The 21787-nt window shown below is 42.4% G+C and overlaps 1 protein-coding gene across 4 annotated transcripts in view; it reads right to left on the bottom strand.

Moving 5' to 3' along the window:
- The window catches only part of LOC137436793 (arf-GAP with SH3 domain, ANK repeat and PH domain-containing protein 2), an 83231-nt gene extending 62193 nt beyond the window's left edge, over nt 1-21038 (bottom strand). The window contains exons 1-3 of one of the 4 annotated variants that reach the window (XM_068130898.2): nt 20676-21038; nt 2301-2373; nt 1161-1303 (exon numbers count right to left, since the gene is read on the bottom strand). In XM_068130898.2, the coding sequence (XP_067986999.1) occupies nt 1161-1303; nt 2301-2373; nt 20676-20807 (348 nt within the window). In that variant the 5' untranslated portion in view covers nt 20808-21038. Of the gene's footprint in view, nt 1-1160; nt 1304-2300; nt 2374-20660 lie in introns of all 4 variants that reach the window. The other 3 variants (XM_078786807.1, XM_068130896.2, XM_068130899.2) reach the window with 3 other exon arrangements.
- Between the last annotated feature and the right edge of the window lie 749 nt (nt 21039-21787).

The following is a 21787-nucleotide window of genomic DNA, read 5'->3' on the forward strand; positions in this document are numbered from 1 at the left end:
ATTAGAGTGTGGTTAATATTAGAAATACATAAGCAGTTTTGTATCTTTAGCACCATGCACTGATGTGAATCTGCAGAAAGGCAAACAGTTCCTTATTGGGAGATTTAAAAAAAAAAAAATTCCTAAAGCATTTTGATTTCAGGTTCATGGAGTTGCGTGTGCAAGCATTACATGTAGAAGTAGAACGTCACTCGGTAGAGAGTACACCTCCGCCAGGCTGAATAGTTTACGATTTGTCCCCACCGATAGGCCAGATCTGCATCCATACCTGAACCAAAATCTAATTGGCTTGATCTCATCACCTACCCAACTCATCCACCAAGTTTTATCATGATCCGTCCGACGTCCACACCTTTTTGAAATATTGTGCGATATAATGTTTTGGCCTCATCTCTCAATGGTGAAAAGTCACTTGCAAACATTTAAAACAATAAAAGAGCAATCAGAGATTGCAGACCCTCACCAGGACGTGTTTGTGTGGTGTATTTGTGTTGTGTTTATTAGGTGCTGTGTTTGTGTGGTTTATTGACGACGTAGATTTATGTTCAATCCAATATGGCTGCCAAACCACGTAGACGTCATCAATTAATTCTCACATACAATGTTTGTGTAGATCACGCTCAAGACATTTCAAACTGATCAGATCAAGCGTTCTACTCGTCTAATTATGACGTCACAATGAAGGCACCCGATGACATCATCATGAATATATGTTGTTCCCCATGGGGAATACTTGACAATGATACATGTTTCAACTTTTTCCATGGAGCGGTTTTAGAGATATGGAGGTGCAAAGTTTTTTTATTTTCCCCAAGATGGTGCCCATACCACGTGACCTATGACATCATAATTATCAATGAAAAATTAAACAGGGGGAGGCACTCCTCTGGTGAAAATTTCATGTCAAGCGGACCAACGGTTGCAGAGAAAAGCATACTCTTTCTGTGCGGACAAACAGACAGACAAACGGACACATGAAATACCCTCTCCTCTGGCGAGGGTAACAATCTCGTACCCTCTATTCTGACTCCAATTCTAGTTTTTCCTCTGACCTACCTCCAATTCTAAATTTCCCTCCAGCCTATCCCATATCTCATTCTAGCATTCTCTCCTATCCTCTATCCATTTTTAGTTTCCCCTCTATCCAGTGCTCAACATACCAAAGCCTTGAGCAGCGCCGTGAGCTCTTTCGTGAGGACTGAGAACTTCAGGAAAACCGAGCCAAGCAGGGGCTCCTCTTCTAGGAAGGTGTTGCCAAAGGATTCCAGTGCTTGGGAAAAGAGCTCCTGATTATCCACATAGCCTTGAATAAGCAGAAAAGGACAAACAAACAGACATTAGAAATATGACGATATATAGAAGATTTATTATTCAACACTTATAAAACGATTTCAGCCTGGTGTTGGCTTAGCGGTTAGGGTGCAGGCTTGGGATCCTAGGATCCTGGGTTAGAATCCCGGTCGATCGCTGAATTAACACCAGGGGGGTTGACTCAGCCTGTCATCCTTCTGAGGTCGGCAAATTCAGCACCAGTTCACTGGTAATTTCCTATGTGTCGCAAGAGGCGACCAACAGGGTTGGCAGCAGGAAGGGCTTCCGTCCATAAAACATTGTTCAAAAAGGGGACCACGGTGCCCGCAAAGGGGCCAACCCCTGCTATGTGGGGAAAAATGGCCTCTAAAGGTGGTTCACTTATATAACGATTTTATTGGATCAGTAACACAAGTTGGCTTTCCTGTTTCAGGTTTGATGGTTTCAGTTCCCTCATGTTTCCTGTTTCTGGTTTGTTGTATGCATATGTTGTGAATATGCTGGAGGCATGATAGGCCAAACGAATCCCTCCTGTGTTTAAGTTTCTTATATTTACGTATAACAATATTCATAACATCTCCTTCAAATAAAATCACAACATTCGGTCAGCAGGCACTTCTAACTGTTCTGAACAATCCGCAGTGTCTGCAGCAAGTTGTGAAATCCATTCATTCCATCATAAATATGCACCACGTGACTACTATCTGTGTCATTTCTGATGGCGTGGCTGCACCGCTCATGCATTGACCCATATAGGTTTAGGCAGGAATTTTAAATTTGTTCAGGGTTCCGGCAATAACTCGCCTACTTTTTGTTGAATAATGCTGTCATGTCTCCAAGGTCCATCAGCTAACGCTGGCAGGTACCCAGTAGAAACCGATTGCTCCTGGCGTGGATTAACCACAATCATCTCGACAGAATAGCGCACTGAGGTCACACATTGCGGTGTTGTGTTAGGACATGTATCGGCAAAGAGTTTTCAATGTTACCTTTTCCTGATGTAAACAGGTTTTTCAAATGTTTCTTCATCTTCTGCAGGTGAGTTCGGTCTGAGTCTAAATCCTGCAAAAAATATAAAGAATGTTTTCAGAACCAGCACAAGTCCATTGGGTGAGACCACACAGAATGATCAATCGATATAGATAGCTTGGCCTGCGTTGCCTGGGATAAAGAGCGAAATCACAGGCACAAATCTTCAAGCAACACTACCTGAAAACCACTTTTAGGTCCACACCAGGTTGATGCTGTCATTGTTTGGAATCTCCTTCATACGAGTTTTTAACTTCTAGCTATTCTCGTCCTCACTCAATATGACCAAAACCACAATCTGAATGCACTCTGAACAAGGCTCAACAATGCAGATGAGCACTCGTTTCAAGTACCATTCAGGTACCATTAATTTTGGTTTTTATACCATATTATTTTATACCATTTTTATGGCGTAGTCCATAGGGCAAAGCCGTCTAGAACAGTTTGTCCGTCTGTATGTATGTATGTCCCCTCAAACGTATACCAATCAGAGCTAAAGATCTGGTCACATGACAGGGTGATGTGATTAAGTCTGACGTCATAACGGTGTATGCCGCTGACTCTCCACACTCCAGCATTTTGATTCCGCCTAACATATCGTCGAACCTGTCATATATAACAATCGCCATGGTCTACCTTTTCGTTTTTTATTCAGCGTGAAACACAAACAAACCGATTGTTAAAATGATCATCAAATATCGAAAGCATCGACATTACGTCTTTTCCGACAAAACGGTACATATAGGCCTTAGGCTTCCTGCCTCACATTCGGGCCGCTTCGGACAAATTAAGCCCAGGTTTCTTAATACAGTAGTGTATCGTTTCAGTAGTATCGTTTTCGTAATAGTAATAATATAATACTATAGTAAATATGACCATAACACTTTAATCCCAATGTTGTGAATACAAAGTTAGTGGATTGAAGCAGTGTATGGTTCATGAATCGACGATAAGCAGTGTATGAAACTAACAACCACGGAAGTAAGGAATTCGCCTCGGTTTTTTGATAGCATGTAATTAACCCAATCCTTGTGGGGTATATAGATTACAGTAGATCTTCCCTCAGTTCTTTAAGTAAAAGTTACCTCACAGATGTCAGGATTCCTCCAAATTTATTTGTTTAATGTTATAAACAGCATTAGCGACTGTTTAAAAAGCTAATCATATGTGTTTGTGGTTTATAATATTTTACAAGCCCAGCTACGCTGCTGTTAGACTTCTGCTTTTGTTTTCGACCATTTGTTTTCTACCATTTCATATTGTTTGCTTTTTTACTCATTAACATGAATATAACTGAAGATAAATTTCAAACAGAGATCAAACATCCATCCGGGGGGTGCTTCTTATTGACGGAACCACCTTCCAGATGCTGTTCGGACTCACTCTTTCCATCAACGCACCTCCATCTCATGTCATCCCCAAATCCGACCCATTATCTTTATTACCCCCATTAACCTTTCCTAACGAAACCATCTTTACTCCTTCTTCTTCTCTTTCCCTAATCGTTCATTCCCTTGATGTTTGTCTCACTGCCAGCTCTACCTTGCTCTTCCATGAGCCTCACTCCTGTAAAGAAAACAAAGGACATCACCGTGACCTTGCCACTCATGTGAAAGTGCATCGACATCTCATAGTGTCCATGCCAATCATTTAACCGTACATTGATATCTCACAATGTTCTTGATTTTGCTTCTTGCATGTATTAATTCTTAATAAATAAATAAACAAATTCATGAAAATTAAAATTCATAAAAAGATTGAAAAAAAAAAATCATGGAACCGGTGTCACGAAACAGATCCGCCCCCCGGCGATTCTGTACCGGTACAGATTCGCCCCCCTCAAAATAGATTCGCCCCCCTGCCACGAAATACTCTCTCCCGTGACAAAATCGCCCCCTCATAATATATATGTACATAAATACATAATAGTATTACTAAAATTTTTTATTTCGTTTTAATTAATTAATTAATTTTATTAATTAATTAATTTTTTTAATTAATTAAATTTTCTTTTAATTAAAAAAAAATTAAATAAATAAATCATTTACTAAATACATAATAGGAAATACATACATAGACATAAACCCTAATCCTAACCCTAACCCTAATTATATTTCAATTCGGAGTAACAGGTTCATGTTAAACAACTGAAATAATCATTATTTATCTATCTATAATTCCAGTAATCTCTGTGTGTGTGTATGTCTGTGTGTCTGTGTGTCTCTGTGTTTGTTTGTCTGTGACCGCTGTTTCTCGACAACCACGGGTCCGATATACTTGAAACTTGCCAGGTATATTGCTGGGGACCCGAGGATGTGCCTTTTCAAGGTTTCATATTAATCGGAGAAGTAGTTACCGAGCTATGGCGATTTCTTTACCAAACTCCGCAAGCCGTTCGCTTTGGACCAAACCATTTCATGGAAATAGAGGGGGAGGGGATTGTCACCGTACTCGCAAGCCGTTCGCTTTGGCTTTGCGAATGGACCAAACCATTTCATGTAAATAGAGGGGGGGGGGGATTGTCACCGTACTCGCAAGCCGTTCGCTTTGGCTTTGCGAATGGACCAAACCATTTCATGTAAATAGAGGGGGGGGGATATAATTTTAGATATATATATAGTACGGGCATGCCCTAGTATTCAAAAATCACGCAATGCCTTATCTGCTTTCTGTATATTATATCAATTGTGAGAATACGATAAATAATGCGCGTATTGAAACGCCAAGACCTTATTTGTTGAGAAAATGCTCAGCAAATATGTTTTATTTAATGGAAATGTAAACGAGAATGGGGAGCGATTCTATTCTGATGGGGGGCGAGAAACGTATCCGCCGGGGGGCGAGTTTATACCGGTGCAGATTCGCCGGGGGGAGGGTTTATACGGGGGCGGATTTAGTTCGCGACACCGGCCCAATTATTCCTTCATGGCGTTTTCATTTACGCATTCTGATGTTAGTTAATTTTTCATTCTCCTTTAATGATTATTTTGCATTACAAATAAAGGCTTTCACAAAAGAGTATTTTATTATAAAAAAAAACAAAAGCACAGTCTTTTTTGAATACTGAATCGAGGCTCGTGAAAGAGCTAACATTTATTTCACAAACAAATCAACCAGACAAACAAAATATACAAAAAGAGGGAGCGGAAGACAAGATGGGGCGAGAAGGGGAAGCACACAACCACAACATTTGAGAGCAGGGAGAAGTGTGGGAGGGAGAGGGCTTGGGGGCAGGAGGCGTGGGAAGGGGAGGGGGGGGGGGAGGGGGTGGATTCAACAAAGAAACACATGGCATGTACAAGAGAACCTGTACACAAGGGTTCGGTAATTACTGCTCGAGTGGAAATGGACAAATGGATCAAAATGAAGGGAAAAAACCAATGATAATAATCAAAATGGGATAACGCTGAGGGAATTAATATTTCTGCTGGAAAAAAACACGTCATTCATTTATTAATGAGCACTCGCAGCATAACAGTTGCAAAGGACCCAGGCTGAAGGCAGTTGCAGGCCAAGGAGTTCTTCGTTTTACGACATGTCGAAAACTACATTCGATCCTTGCAGGTTTGTGAGAGCTGTCCACACACTGGCGACAACTTTCCTGCTCTTCCAATTTATATTGTCCAAGAACGTAGGATGGCAGGCTTATCGTCCACTCCAAAATTCCAGCGTCTCTTCATGCACGAGGAAACTAGAATAGCACTCGGTAGAGCGCACACCTCCGCCAGGCAGAACGGTTTATGTTTTGTATCCACTGATAGGCCGGATCTGGATTCGGACCTGAACCAAAATCGAATGGGCTTGTTCTTGTTACCAAACCAACTCGTCCACTTAGTTTAGTCATAAGACCACCATCTCTTATCCTCCCCCATCCAAAACCTTGATCTTTTCTACCCCCGCTAATTTCGGTCCCCTTGTGTTTTATACCTCTCCCCCCCGCCCTCCCCCTCCCACGCCTCCTGCCCCCAAGTCCTCTCCCTCCCACACTTCTCCCTGCTCTCAAATGTTGTGGTTGTGTGCTTCCCCTTCTCTCCCCATCTTGTCTTCCGCTCCCTCTTTTTGTTTGTTTTGTTTGTCTGGTTGATTTGTTTGTGAAATAAATGTTAGCTCTTTCACGAGCCTCGATTCAGTATACAAAAAAAAAAAGGAAAAAAAAAAGTCGTCCATAACGTTTAGAGATATCGTGCTATATGTCGTTTCTTGCCATATCTCTCAATAGGTGAAAAATTACTTTAAAAATATTATCGTATCCGGATTCGGAACCCGATCCGGAAATTCATCACAATCGAATCAATTCGTCCTTGTCACACACCCAACATGGCCACCAAGTTTCGTCCGAATCCGTCCACAAGTTTTTAAGATATCGTGCTCACAGACAAACAGGAGTGAAAATATAATCTGCATCCACCTTCGGTGGTGGAAGTAACGATATTATAATTAGATCAAACTACGTGGTAAATGGGACATAACAAGGTGCAAAGGTAAACCGTTAACTTAGGTACCCCGCCAAGGGAAAACTAGACCTCATCGAGGACACAGCCCTCAACCGCACCTTAAAATGGGACGTGTACATTTAATTAAAAAATTTGGATATGGAATACAAACATTTAAAAATAGGACGTCATTTTATATTTAATTAATTAAATAAATTAATAAATAATTCCAGTTGGTACATGTTGATGGTGATAATGATAAAATGTATATAAATAAATAAATAAATAATTCTAAGTTGGTATTTGTTGGTGTTGGTGATGATAAAATGTATATATAAAAATAAAGAAATAATTCTAAGTTGGTAGATATTGGTGGTGATAATGATAAAATGTATATAAATAAATGAATAATTCTAAGTTGGTTTATGTTGGTGTTGGTGATGATAAAATCTATATATTGTTGCGGATCTCCCGAAGCCCGTTCCCATTACAAAGGGGGGATTAAACCCCTTTTTCCCCCTGGGTCGTCGGGTCCTCGAGGCCGGATCGCCACTTCCAGAGCAAACGTGAACAAGGGTATCGGGTCAACTTCGCACGTACCTTTAACCCACGCTGCCACAAAAGCGGGGACCGAACCTCGCACAAGCCACGCTTAATCGAGTACGCCCGAGCGGTATGCGTATCACGTGCCTCGTGCTGTTACTTTTATGGAACCCGATTCCAGCGGTTCTAGTCATACCATGCGAGGCCAATGGATGGAAGGGACAGGAACGGTCAAATCAGAGGAAGAACACGATTTATTATTATTTACAATGATCAGGATGAAGGAAAGGGGACACAGAGCACAAGCTTAATCAATCTTAACTTATCCCCAGACACAGGGCCCACTCACACACACGGGGAGAAGAAGAGAAGAAGTTCGTGTGCCAAGCGCGCCTTGCTGTCGGTCGCTTCGGGGCAGCTCGCCCGGCGTGGCTCTCGGATGTTCATGGCACGTATGCAGGCGAAGGCAGGCAGGAGGAAATCGCGCGTCTGTGACCCGGCACGGGTCGTCCTCTCGAGCGCGCGATTAATACAGCGCAGAGCGTATGGTACTGGGCATGGGGAAAGTTCGTGTACAATCTCGATCACCGCAATTCAATGTACTCGTTCTGCGGTGCGTTCTCGTGCGTGCTCATGCTCAACTCAACTCACTCTCACAGGGAACTTGAACTCATCTCACAGGGAACTGTAACTCAGCACTTGAACTCACGATACTCTCCGGCTCTGACTGACGTGCACACGACTCTGACTCAGGTCTTGTCTGAGGTGGGGGGGGGGGGGGGGCTCGGAGCAGGGTTATATGGTTCCGCCCCGGCCCTGCTCGAATGTTCCAAAACCCCACCTCTCATCGTCGTGGTTAGCCACTCCCCTTGAGCCCTGATTGGCGGCTCATGCTTACCGGCCACTCCCTCCTGCAGCGCTTCCCTTCGGCCTCGCCAGACTTGTTCAGGCCTGCCACGTGGCATGCTATCACTAAAAGAACCGCCCTACTCACGGGCCTGCTCAATGCAAAACTAAACACAGGAAAGGACTATGCTTACATTCACTAAGAAATAACTGAACTATCGCGAGGCTTCATGTTGTGGTGCATCTACCGACGAGGGGGAATTAACCTTTATTCCAAAACCACAACAATATATATAAATTAATTAATAATTCTAAGTTGGTATATGTTGGTGGTGGTGATGATAAAATGTATATATAAAAATTAATAATTAATTCTAAGTTGGTTCATGTTGGTGTTGGTGATGATAAATGCATAGAAATAAATAAATAATTATAAGTTGTATAATTATGTTGGTGGTGCTGATGATAAAATGTATATATATAAATTAATAAATAATTCTAAGTTGGTACATGTTGGTGGTGGTGATGATAAAATGTATATGAATAAATAAATAATTGTAAGTTGTATAATTATGTTGGTGGTGCTGAAGATAAAATGTATATAAATAAACAAGTAATTCTAAGTTGGTATATGTTGGTAATGCTGATGATAAAATGTATATAAATAAATCAATAATTCTAAGTTGGTATATGTTGACTGTGGTGATGGTAAAGTCCATCTAAATAAACAAGTCGAGTCACCAGATCAAGATCTGATTATTCAGACTTTAGTTAAACGTCAAGAAGATTGTTGATTACAGCTGGAGCAAAAACAAAAATTAACTCGGAAGTGCAACAGGGCAATGCTGTGCCAAACGGCCTCCTCATTTCCTTGTTGGAGGTCGTACAGGATTGAGTTTCCAGTTGCCAACTCGTTACATTCAGTATCGTCCCATTCCCACGGAGACTATGCACGCTTTATACATGAATTTCCATTCTGGATATGGAATACAAATATTTTAATGCAATTGGTTTGATTCCATGATGAATGACACTAATTTGTCGTAACAGACCCTGAGACAAAGTACTGAGCTATCATAGATAAGCACGTGTTCCTCATCTGCTTTGATCTACAAGCGTCACTGTTTGTTACATTTGCTAAAACTGGTCCATTTCTGGTCGAACTGGTTCCTGCACAGAATTAATGGCACAGATCGAGAACCCACACTGACAGCTGCTATTAAAATAGATTTGATCTTTTAAAAACTATTGTTTACCTCAACCGTGTACTTTTGCAAATGATTCTTAAATTATTATGTAAATGGTAAAGAGAAGAGGCTCTTGGTATTTAAATAATTCATATTATTTGCAAACAATCATTAAATGCCCTTGTTAATATTGGTGGGACACATGACATTACAATCCAAGATAATGCTCAGGAAATGGATCGCAGGGTTGGAATGGGGTGGTTGGTGGGATTGGAGTGAGGTAGTCGGGTTGGAATGGGGTGGTTGGGTTGGAATGGGGTGGTCGGGTTGGAATGGGGTGGTCGGGTTGGAATGGGGTGGTCGGGTTGGAATAGGGTGGTTGGGTTGGAATGGGGTGGTCGGGTTGGAATGGAATGGTCGGGTTGGAATGGGGTGGTCGGGTTGGAATGGGATGGTCGGGTTGGAATGGGATGGTCGGGTTGGAATGGGGTGGTCGGGTTGGAATGGGATGGTCGGGTTGGAATGGGATGGTCGGGTTGGATTGGGGTGGTCGGGTTGGAATGGGGTGGTCGGGTTGGAATGGGGTGGTCGGGTTGGAATGGGGTGGTCGGGTTGGATTGGGGTGGTCGGGTTGGAATGGGGTGGTCGGGTTGGAATGGGGTGGTCGGGTTGGAATGGGGTGGTCGGGTTGGAATGGGGTGGTCGGGTTGGAATGGGGTGGTCGGGTTGGATTGGGGTGGTCGGGTTGGAATGGGGTGGTCGGGTTGGAATGGGGTGGTCGGGTTGGAATGGGGTGGTCGGGTTGGAATGGGGTGGTCGGGTTGGAATGGGGTGGTCGGGTTGGAATGGGGTGGTCGGGTTGGAATGGGATGGTCGCTTTGGATTGGGGTGGTCGGGTTGGAATGGGGTGGTCGGGTTGGAATGGGATGGTCGGGTTGGAATGGAATGGTCGGGTTGGATTGGGGTGGTCGGGTTGGAATGGGGTGGTCGGGTTGGAATGGGATGGTCGGGTTGGAATGGGGTGGTCGGGTTGGAATGGGATGGTCGGGTTGGAATGGGATGGTCGGGTTGGATTGGGGTGGTCGGGTTGGAATGGGGTGGTCGGGTTGGAATGGGATGGTCGGGTTGGAATGGAATGGTCGGGTTGGATTGGGGTGGTCGGGTTGGAATGGGGTGGTCGGGTTGGAATGGGATGGTCGGGTTGGAATGGGGTGGTCGGGTTGGAATGGGATGGTCGGGTTGGAATGGGGTGGTCGGGTTGGAATGGGATGGTCGGGTTGGAATGGGATGGTCGGGTTGGATTGGGGTGGTCGGGTTGGGATGGAATGGTCGGGTTGGAATGGGGTGGTTGGTGGGGGTGGAATGGGATGCATTTTGGAAGATGGGCCCATAGTGTGGTTGTGAGGGTGTGGTGTCGGAGAAGATGAAGTAGGAAGATGTGTTTAATGGATGCCCCACGATGAAGTGACGTTCAGCATTTAAAAGACATTTATAAGATCAAAACGGACATATAATATGAAATAATCTGATACTGTATTGATAACACTGTAACTTTAATTTAAATAGGATTGGTGGATATCGTTATAGGATGAATCTTTATAGGACATATATTTGCCTTTACCTGGAGTTTCATAAGGTCTCCTTACCTCATGCATGTGGAAGAACAGGTTCACATTATTTCATTTTCAGAAAATGCATTCAACTCGGTATTGGAAAAAAGGATTGCATGAGATTTTGGGAAAAATGAAAACTTTCAGAAGGGGCATTACTATTTCAGGTAAAATATTATCGGAGAGCAGATAGGGCGTTATGAAACAAAATTGTGCTCATCAGTTTCTCTCCATCTCATCTGACAAAAGCATCAAACTGTAACCATTGCTTCCATTTATCGTTACCCACACAGAAAGGGTAACTTGCTTTCAGGAAACGTGGGCCCAGAACCGCAAGCTTATAGCTTCCTTACACTACACTGCGTGAGGTGAGCAGATAAGGTCTTATCATGCATCAAGCACTGCACCTACACTCTGAATATCATTATATGCACCTGCACACCACGCTATGCGTCATAACGCACCTGCTCTGCAGAATACAGCTGCACTTATGCAGAATATGTATATGTGCACAACCTCATGGGACTGCACATTATGCATCATAACTCACCTGCATACGACACAGAATAACGCACCTGTACACTGTACAATGGAACACAACTACAACGGTGTGCAACACAACTCACCTGCACAGTGTACACAAGAACACACCTTCACAGCATAAATGGATGCGTAAAACACTCAACAGAAACCCAGGTTTCTATTGCTTTCCATCATAAACCACAAAACGGAAAGGTAAAGTGGGTGTTCTGGTGTTCTGGTGTTGTGGTTGAGCTGCTGCCTGGAGAACCAAGAAATTGATTGAAATAATTTGCTATATAACATTAAGTGAACACGGAATAAGGTTATTTCAGACACGATTAACAATGGAGGTATGAAATTAAAGTGGTGGTTGGTTGGTGATGGAGGCTTACCTTGAAGAAAAGGTCATGTTTTAACCAGTTTGTCAGGCTCATGTTTTATAAATGGAGAAGGGAGGGACGGAGAGAGAGAAGGCTTGGTCCCAATGGTTTCCCCGGGATCTTCTTCGATGTTCAAAAAGTTATTGGAAGGGGAGATTCACAATAGGTCATGAAATACTATTCTTTTTCTTTCTTAAAAAATAGAAATTTAAATAGGCCTAAAAATAGGGAAGAAAAAAATTCCGAAACGAATTAAATAATAATAATCATAAGCATAATAACAGTATTAGGAATAATAATAATTAGAGGCCAAAAGTACATACACAGATGCAAATGTATATGTATGTATGTGTGTGTGTATATATATATATATATATTATATATATATATATATATATATATATATATATATATATATATATATATATATATCAGTCACTATGCGACCTTCATATCATCAGTGGAGAACCGCCAGCAAGGTGTCCCATACAGCTGCTGCTGCACCTTGCTGGGAGCGATAAGCACCGCCTGCCACGCGGTGACGTTATCTCTGGTATCCACTCATCATATGGAGTCGACCTGGTTGCGGTTGGGAGTTACTAATAATGGTATCTGTAATCTGGTTCTCCAACCTAATGAGCGGACGCACTCCGTAATGACGCACTGCTAGATGGTTCCTCTGGAACTTTGCAGGCAAGGCGGACGTGCATGGCGATGACGTCATGTTGTCCGCTCATTAGGTTGGAGAACCAGATTACAGATACTATATATATATATATATATATATATATATATATATATACTAGCCGAATGCACCCCAGCATTGCCCGGGTTCTTTTTGAATGAATTTACCACTATAATTCAGCTTTTACTCGCGGTCGTAGAAGAATGACGACTATAATTCAGCTCAGCTTTTAATTGCGAAATGGGCCCCAGCCCGGCCGAGGCGGCCTCGACCGGCCTCACCTCCTAGCCTATAACCTTCCTGGGGCCCGTCCCAATATTTTTTGCTTCAGAGGTTTCCTCCTATCTTTCACCGTTCAGGAAATTAGCGCGTGCAGACAAACAAACAAAAAACTTTCTTATATATATATATATATATATATATATATATATATATATATATATATATATATATATATATATATATATATATATACATATATATATATATATATATATATATATATATATATATATATATATATATATATATATATATATATATATATATATACACATATTGTTGCGGATCTCAAACGTCGGCCTTCCCCTTACCAAGGGGGGATTAATCCCCTTGTCTTTTATCTAGCCGACGCGATCCGGGGCTATGACTTTCCTTCCGGTCAGCGCTGAATAGGGTGGTAGGCTGAATTATTCCTATTACCTAATTAGCAGCGCCTCCCAGGAAGCAAGGAAATAACCCCGACCGAACCACGGTTTTAGTTGAAATGCCGAGTGGTAGCGATCCGTCATCCGAGCCGTTAACAATGACTAGACCTGATTCTAAGCGGTTCCTAATCGTGCCACGTTTACCCAATGGAGAAATCACTAAAACGGTCGAATCAAGAGGAAAAGGAATAACACAGGATTTATTACACTTTGTACAATGAAGAAGAAGAACAGAATACACAGGGCAGCCTTAATAACAGTCTTAACTTATCCCCTGGACAAACGGGCCCGCGCACACACACACTCACACGGGGATGTAGAAGGTTGGGGTTGAAGGTCCAGGGATGATGTCTGCAGCTCGTTCTCCGTGTCCCCCACTCGTACCGCGAAGAAGATGGTTGGATGGACGGCAGGCGCTCCCCGTGTGTCGTTGGCGCGGATCGGACAATTAGCGGGGAAAGGTGAGCTAGGCTGGGCGGTTATTTCACGGCTTAGCCGCGTACGTAATAGACGAACCGGCTGGGCGGTTATACTGGTGGTCTCGGCCGCATGAGTAATAGAAATACAGGCGCTTCATATGCGCTCCCAGCAAGCCCAAAGCCAAATCCTCAATGAGTCCTTGCAATCAGTCAGTATAACAGCGCCTCTCCCAACCAGTCCTCAACAATGGCACTTTCCCACACGAAGTCCTCGAGCCCTTGCACAATCAAAGTCCCCCCAGCGAGTCCTTTCACCAATGCCAAACGTGACAGTTCTCTTTGTTAAAGCGCATATACTCCTTCTGGCCAGTCCTCTTGCACGAGCGCTGTTGCGTAAGTCCTTTTTCCGTGCAGTCCTTTGTAATGCGCGAATATCCTCAATACAAGTCCTCTTGGTAAAGCGCATATACTCCTTCTGGCCAGTCCTCTCGCACGAGCGCTGTTGCGTCAGTCCTCTGGAAGGGCTTTGTGCGCACGCTTATATCACCACGCCTTTACCACGCCCTATCAGGCCATGTCGCCCGAGCTCTCGTTGGTTTGTTGGCTCTTACCGGCTCCGCCCTTGACGTCTGCTTGACGTGGCCACAACCCAACCTCCTCCCGCTTTTCAGGCCTACATCATGGCATTTGGCTGGTTTGAGCATCCCAATGCGAGGGGCAATAGGGCGCAGACTGGATGGTGCGCAATGAGGTCGATTGGAGGGTGGGCTGCAAAATGAATGGGACCTACTCTTATTTATTTCTTTACACAATGCAGGTATCACAATTGGGAATGGCCTTATTCTACACATATACTATGACATAACTAATATTCTAAGGTGGCCTACGTGTTGCATGTGGACTAACTTTGGGGGAAAACCTTTAACCTTTATTAATCAATATGTACATTTCTCAGAACCGCAACAATATATATATATATATATATATATATATATATATATATATATATATATATATATATATATATATATATATATACAGTCGTGGCCAAAAGTATTGGTACCCTTGCACTTTTTTCAAATAATGCACCATTTCTTCCAGAAAATTGTTGAAATTATAAAATCTTTTCATGTCCACATATGTATTTCTTTGGTTTTTAGTGGAACAAAACAAAAAAGGCAGAAAAAAATTACTAAATCTTAGCTTATTCCACACAGAAATTCTAAAATGGCCCGGACAATATTTTTGGCACCTTCTGGAATTTGTTAGAAATAATTAGATTTCAAGCAGGTGATTCTCGTTTGCTTTGGAATTGAACTCACCTGTGGTGAATTGCAGATGCCTGCAATATAAAAATCACTCATTCAACAAGTTTGAATAGAGAAAACGAGTCATTCTGCTGTTTTTTGTCACTGTTTGGACCGCAATGAGCATGCAGAAAAGAAAGAAAACCAGAGAATTGTCTGAGGAGGTCAGACACAAGATTGTAGCCAAGCATGAACAATCTCAAGCTACAAGTCCATCTCCAGAGACCTTAATGTTCCTGTGTCCACTGTACGCAATGTTATCAGGAAGTTTAAGGCCCATGGCACTGTAGCCGACCTTCCTGGATGTGGCCACAAGAGAAAGCTTGATCGAATATTGCAGCAATGGATTGTTTGAATGGTGGAGAAAGCACATCGATCAACTGCCAAACAGATTCAAGCTGACCTTCAGACACAAGGTACGACATTTTCAACTCGCACCATCCGTCGCCAGCTCAATGAAGGGGGGTTCTATGGTAGGAGACCCAGGACGACCCCACTGCTGAGAGAGAGACATAAGAAAGCCCGAATGGAGTTTGCCAAAACAGTACTGAACAAGTCAAAATCCTTCTGGGAGAATGTCCTGTGGACAGATGAGCCCAAATTAGAGCTTTTTGGAATTAGAATTAGATTAGAGAATTAAATTAGAATCAGAGCACATCACAAATCAGAGCACATCATCTCTATGTTTACAGAAAACAAAATGAAGCCTTCAAACAAAAGAACACCTTCCCTACAGTCAAAGATGGAGCAGGTTCCGTGATGTTTTGGGGTTGCTGTGCTGCCTCTGTCTCTGGGTGCCTTGAATGTGTGCACGGCATCATGAAATCAGGAAATTACCAAGGCATTTTGGAGCGCAATGTTCAACCCAATGTCAGAAAGCTGGATCTCCGTCGAAGGTCATGGTTCTTACAGCAGGACAATGACCCCACACACTTCAAAAAACATCCAGGAATGGTTCAAGACAAAATGCTGGACGGTTCTGAAGTGGCCAGCAATGAGTCCAGATCTAAATCGCATTGAACACCTGTGGGAGATCTGAAAACAGCAGTTGGAAGAAGGCACTCTTTAAATCTGGGAGAACTGGAGCAGTTTGCACAACAACAGTGGGCCAAACTGCCAGTAGAGAGCTGCAGGAAGCTCAATCATGGCTATGGGAAGCGCTTGACTGCAGTTATTTTGTCCAAAGGCTGTGCTACCAAATATTAAGTCTCGGGTGTCAATAACTTTGTCAATGCCATTTCTTTTTATTTTCTGATTTAAAAGGATACATTAAGTTCTGAATCAAAAACAAAGGTTCTATATTATTAACAGTGAAAGAAAGAATTGTGGAGACCAAAAACATATTTCTTATTTATTTCTTATTATTTTAAACTTATTATTTATAAACTAAGATTAACTTATTACTAAATAAGAATATTTAAACTTATTTTTCGAGAAAATTGTGAGTTATTTGATAAAAGTGTAAGGGCGCCAATATTTTTGGCTATGTCTGTATATATATATATATATATATATATATATATATATATATATATATATATATATATATATATATATATATATATATATATATATATATATATATATGTATATATATATATACATACAGACTTGGCATTTAATATGGAATTTTTTTTTTTCTTGACTTGCGTTTACTTTCTGAACTCAGTATATCAATCTGGAGAGTTTCTTTTACGCTTCGGTGATTTCTTTGTTAAAAGAACCATGTCACTGAATGTCTTTCGCAGCAAGAAGTCAATAACAAGATAATATCACAGGTGGCGTGACAAAATGTAAGGACAGGTACATTTGACGATTGGCTTCACAATCGTGTATATAAGGGTTGTTGCATTCTGTATTAGTGGAAAACAACTGCTGCACGTCTACAAAAGTTATTTTCGCTTCCTCTGGAGATGGTCCGTCAACTCGACAATGCTGTTTGTCATGGAGTGGTGGCTTTACGAAATTCTGGCATGAAACAGCGTGCTATTGCTCAGCAGTATGGCATCACTCAGGTGTCAAAGATCCTGAAACGAAATGCTCAGAGGGGTGTCCCTACTCCAATACAGAGGCCAGGACGTCCCCACAGAATCACAAGGAGAGATGATCGCCAGCTGCACCGGTTAGTCTGCAATGGCCGCACCAAGTCAGCTAATCGGCTTTGGGCTGAGTGGCAGCAACTGACAAATGTGCCTGTATCCAGAAGGCTAGTCAACCAACGACTGGTTCAATCAGGCTATCGTGCCAGGCGTCCCCTGAGAAAGCCACGCCTGACCAGACAACACCGCCAGCGTCGATTGCAGTGGGCCAGAGAGCACCGTCAATGGCAACCAGGACACTGGAATCACGTGACCTTCAGTGACGAGTCTAAATTTCTGGTCTATCGTCAAGATGGCCGCAACCGAGTGCGCAGACAAGTGCATGAAGCCTACAACGAAGATTGTATTGTGCCAAGAGTCCAAGCTGGAGGTGGTGGGGTGACCGTTTGGGCTGCTTTTCATGCAGGGGGAAAAACTGACCTGGTTGTTCTGAATGGAAACCTGAAGCAGTTCAAATACAGGGCCATTCTGGAAGAAACATTGCTTCCATTTGCTCGTGCAGCCTTTCAAGGAAAGTCTATTGTCTTCCAAGATGACAATGCACGGCCTCATCGTGCTCGCATGATCCAACATTTTCTTGCTTGCCGTGGTGTCGAGCATATGGAGTGGCCTGCCATGTCCCCGGATATGAATCCGAAAAAGAACTTGTGGGCAGAATTAACGCGTCAAATCGACAACTTGGACCAGCAGCCGACCTCTGTGCGTGAATTGCAGCAGGCTATTTTCACTGCATGGCAAGCGATTCCTGTCCAAGCCTTGGCAAATCTCGTGAACAGCATGCCTCGACGTGTACGTGCTCTCCTGAATGCTCGTGGGGGTTACACGAAGTACTGAACTGTAATTTTACTGTCCGTAATCCCAGTCATAATTTAACTTTTGTTTTTGTTGAAATTTTTTTTGGCTAATGTGCAAAATAAAGAGATACTTCTGGAAAACGTACAGAAGTTTAACACAGTACTGTCTGTGAATTGAGTTCGATATCAGTTTACATCACTTTCAAGGATCAATTTATTTACTTGAAAATGTCAAATGTGGTTTTTGTTTCTTTAAAGGTCACATTAACAAAATCTAGAATAATTTCAACATAATTCTAATGAACTTTTGGTTCTAAGTCATCTTGAAAAGTAAGTTCACCCCCACAAAAAAAAATATTCCATATTAAATGCCAAGTCTGTATATACATATATATATATATATATATATATATATATATATATATATATATATATATATATATATATATATATATATACAGTCATGTGAAAAAGTAAGTACACCCCATGTAAAATTTTGACTTTTTCAACATATTTCAACATACAGCTATTTGATCTTCATTTCAACAACATCGATAGATAAAGGTGATATAATATAACAAATATCATGAAGCATTTACATTTTGTAGTCCATTGTATAATTTAAATAAACATAAATGCAAATTTTGCATGTGGAAAAAGTAAGTACATCCTTGGCTCTAATAGGTGGTGTTGCCCCCTTTGGCAGAAACAACCACAAGTAGGCGTTTCTTATAACTGTCTACCAGTCTCTGACATCGGCTGGGAGAAATTTTTGCCACTCCTCCATGCAGAATTCTTTCATCTGTGCGATGTTTGAGGGGTTTCTTGCATGCACAGCTCGTTTCAAATCCCCCCACAACATCTCGATGGGATTTAGATCCGGGCTTTGACTTGGCCATTCCAGAACCCTCCATTTCTTTCTTTTCAGACATTCCTTGGTGGATTTACTGGTATGTTTAGGGTCATTGTCATGTTGCAAGGTCCACCTTCGGTTGACCTTCAACTTTCCGACAGATGGCCTCACATTATCCTCAAGCACCCTCTGGTAGAATGAAGAATTCATAGTGGATTCTATGATCATGAGCTGCCCAGGCCCTGATGCAGCAAAGCTGCCCCAAACCATAATATTTCCACCACCATGCTTTACAGTTGATATCAGGTCCTTGTGGTCAAATGCTGTCTTTGGTTTTCGCCAAACACGTCTTCTGGTACTGTGGCCAAATAGCTCCACCTTTGACTCATCTGTCCAGAGCACATTGTTCCAAAAGTGCTCGTCTTTGCCTCGGTGTTCATTGGCAAACTTTAGTCTTGCCCTGATGTTCTTTCTGGACAGCATAGGTTTCCTCCTGGCACACCTCCCATGTAGATCAAATTTGTGCAGCTTCTTTCTAATGGCAGACTCGTTCACTTTGACATCAACAGTGGCAAGAGCTACCTGTCGGTCCCATGATGACATTCTGGGGTTCTTCGAGACTTCTTTCAGCATCTTGCGGTCTGCTCTCGGGCTGAACTTGCTGGGGCGGCCTGGCCTGAACAAGTTGGCAGTTGTTTGGAATCTTCTCCACTTGTAGATGATCTTCCGGACAGTCGAATGATTGATTTCAAACTGTTTGGAGATCTTTTTAAATCCCTTCCCAGACTCGTTGGCATCTATAACCTTCTTTCTGAAGGCCTCAGAGAGCTCTTTTGATCTTGGCATGGTGACGTCGCACACTTCAACAACAAAGAGCAAACCAAACTAAATGTCTGAGGTTTAAATAAGACAGGTTCCTCCAAGATCCTCTCTAACGATGTTCTAATCATTTGCACCTGAGCTGGTGCACCTGATTCTAATTTTAGGTATTTGAAGTAGTGATAAATGTAGGGGTGTACTTACTTTTTCCACATGCGAAATTTGCATTTATGTTTATTTAAATTATACAATGGACTACAAAATGTAAATGTTTTATGATATTTGTTATATTATATCACCTTTATCTATCAATATTGTTGAAATGAAGATCAAATAGCTGTATGTTGAAATATGTTGAAAAAGTCAAAACTTTACATGGGGTGTACTTACTTTTTCACGTGACTGTATATATATATATATATATATATATATATATATATATATATATATATATGACATTATCTTATCCTGATTAGATCATGGCTGTGATTGGCTGGATTTTGTTGCCATAGCAACCATCTCGGTAACTTGGCTTGTGCACAGATATTTAAAAAACGATTCAGGATTTATCTTTCATCTTACACAGATATATTCCTCATACCACCCAAAAGGCGGGTGACCTATGGAGTATCGTTACCTGCTTATGTACCCACAAGGCCACCCAAAGCTGAGAAAACATCAAGGCATTGAAAGTGAGTCTGAAAGTCATTATAAGTAAGCACAAGCGATGATAACAGAGACTTTGGTTGCAAACACGCGATAATACAGGAAAATCAAGATTGTATGAAACTTCAAAGCATTTTTTGGCGGGCGGGCGGTGATTATAATTAATCCATCCTGATTGAATGTGTTTGCCTTTGACAAATACAAGGATTTTTGGCTATGCCTATATACATATATATATATGGCACACCATATATATATATGGCACGGTTTGATATCACGGTTTGGTGGCACGGTTTGATATCATTTCATAACGACACGAATAAAAACACTGATACATTTCCATTGTCACATGTGGAAAAAAAAAGTTTCTTTTAAATAATTCAACGCAATACGCCATGTTGTAAAACAGATGTAAACATTGAAGGGTGCTCATTTTTAATGAGTGCTCACCTCGTACAAACTCACCTCCTCAAGGTTGTTGATGGTGTGCCGACATCCTCCAAGGTGAGCAGTGAAATTGGACACAGTGGGAGCTTGATGATCCTCCAGTGTCTCTTGGATGAAATCTTCAATGGTGATGCCAGCGTCCGTATACATCCTGCGCTGCTGGTGCCCACGCCGTGGTGGCAATTCGGTCGAGCTTCAGACACCTTGTGGGCACCGAGGCTTCTTTCTGGTTTCCGACAGCTGGAGTCCCAATGGGACCCACGAGCAGTGGCTGATGTGGCCTGCGGTCGTTAAATATCCGTCCGGATCGAGGTGGAGCAACAGTTGCGAGGAACAGGGAGGGGTTGATTGTGACTTGTTCACAATATGCTTTGCTAAGCCGTTTAGGTGGTGGTGACGAGCGTGCGGCTTGAGGCAAGGGGAGGAAGATGCGTAAAGAGGGCAGGGCCATCTAAAGGAAAGGCAGGGGATACAATGGTAATTACAGGTTTGTGTAAAAACTGCGCAGCCGGTTGGCACTGAGATTGGAGCGATATCACGCAATGTGGAACCTTTCGGCAAAGTGCCAGAGCTTGGTGTCACAATGCTGGAGCTGTTGGCACAGTGAGGGTTTGATTTCACATTGATGGAGGTAGGTGGCACAGTGAGGGTTTGATATCACAATGCTGGAGCTGTTGGCACAGTGAGGGTTTGATATCACAATGCTGGAGCTGTTGGCACAGTGAGGGTTTGATTTCACATTGATGGAGGTCGGTGGCACAGTGAGGGTTTGATATCACAATGCTGGAGCTGTTGGCACAGTGAGGGTTTGATTTCACATTGATGGAGGTAGGTGGCACAGTGAGGGTTTGATATCACAATGCTGGAGCTGTTGGCACAGTGAGGGTTTGATTTCACATTGATGGAGGTAGGTGTCACAGTGAGGGTTTGATATCACAATGCTGGAGCTGTTGGCACAGTGAGGGTTTGATTTCACATTGATGGAGGTAGGTGGCACAGTGAGGGTTTGATATCACAATGCTGGAGCTGTTGGCACAGTAAGGGTTTGATATCACAATGCTGGAGCTGTTGGCACAGTGAGGGTTTGATATCACAATGCTGGAGCTGGTGGCACAGTGAGGGTTTGATAT

The sequence above is a fragment of the Myxine glutinosa genome, chromosome 11, assembly GCF_964187855.1.
Source record: "Myxine glutinosa chromosome 11, kmMyxGlut1.1, whole genome shotgun sequence".
In the NCBI taxonomy this organism is placed as follows: Eukaryota; Metazoa; Chordata; class Myxini; order Myxiniformes; family Myxinidae; genus Myxine; species Myxine glutinosa.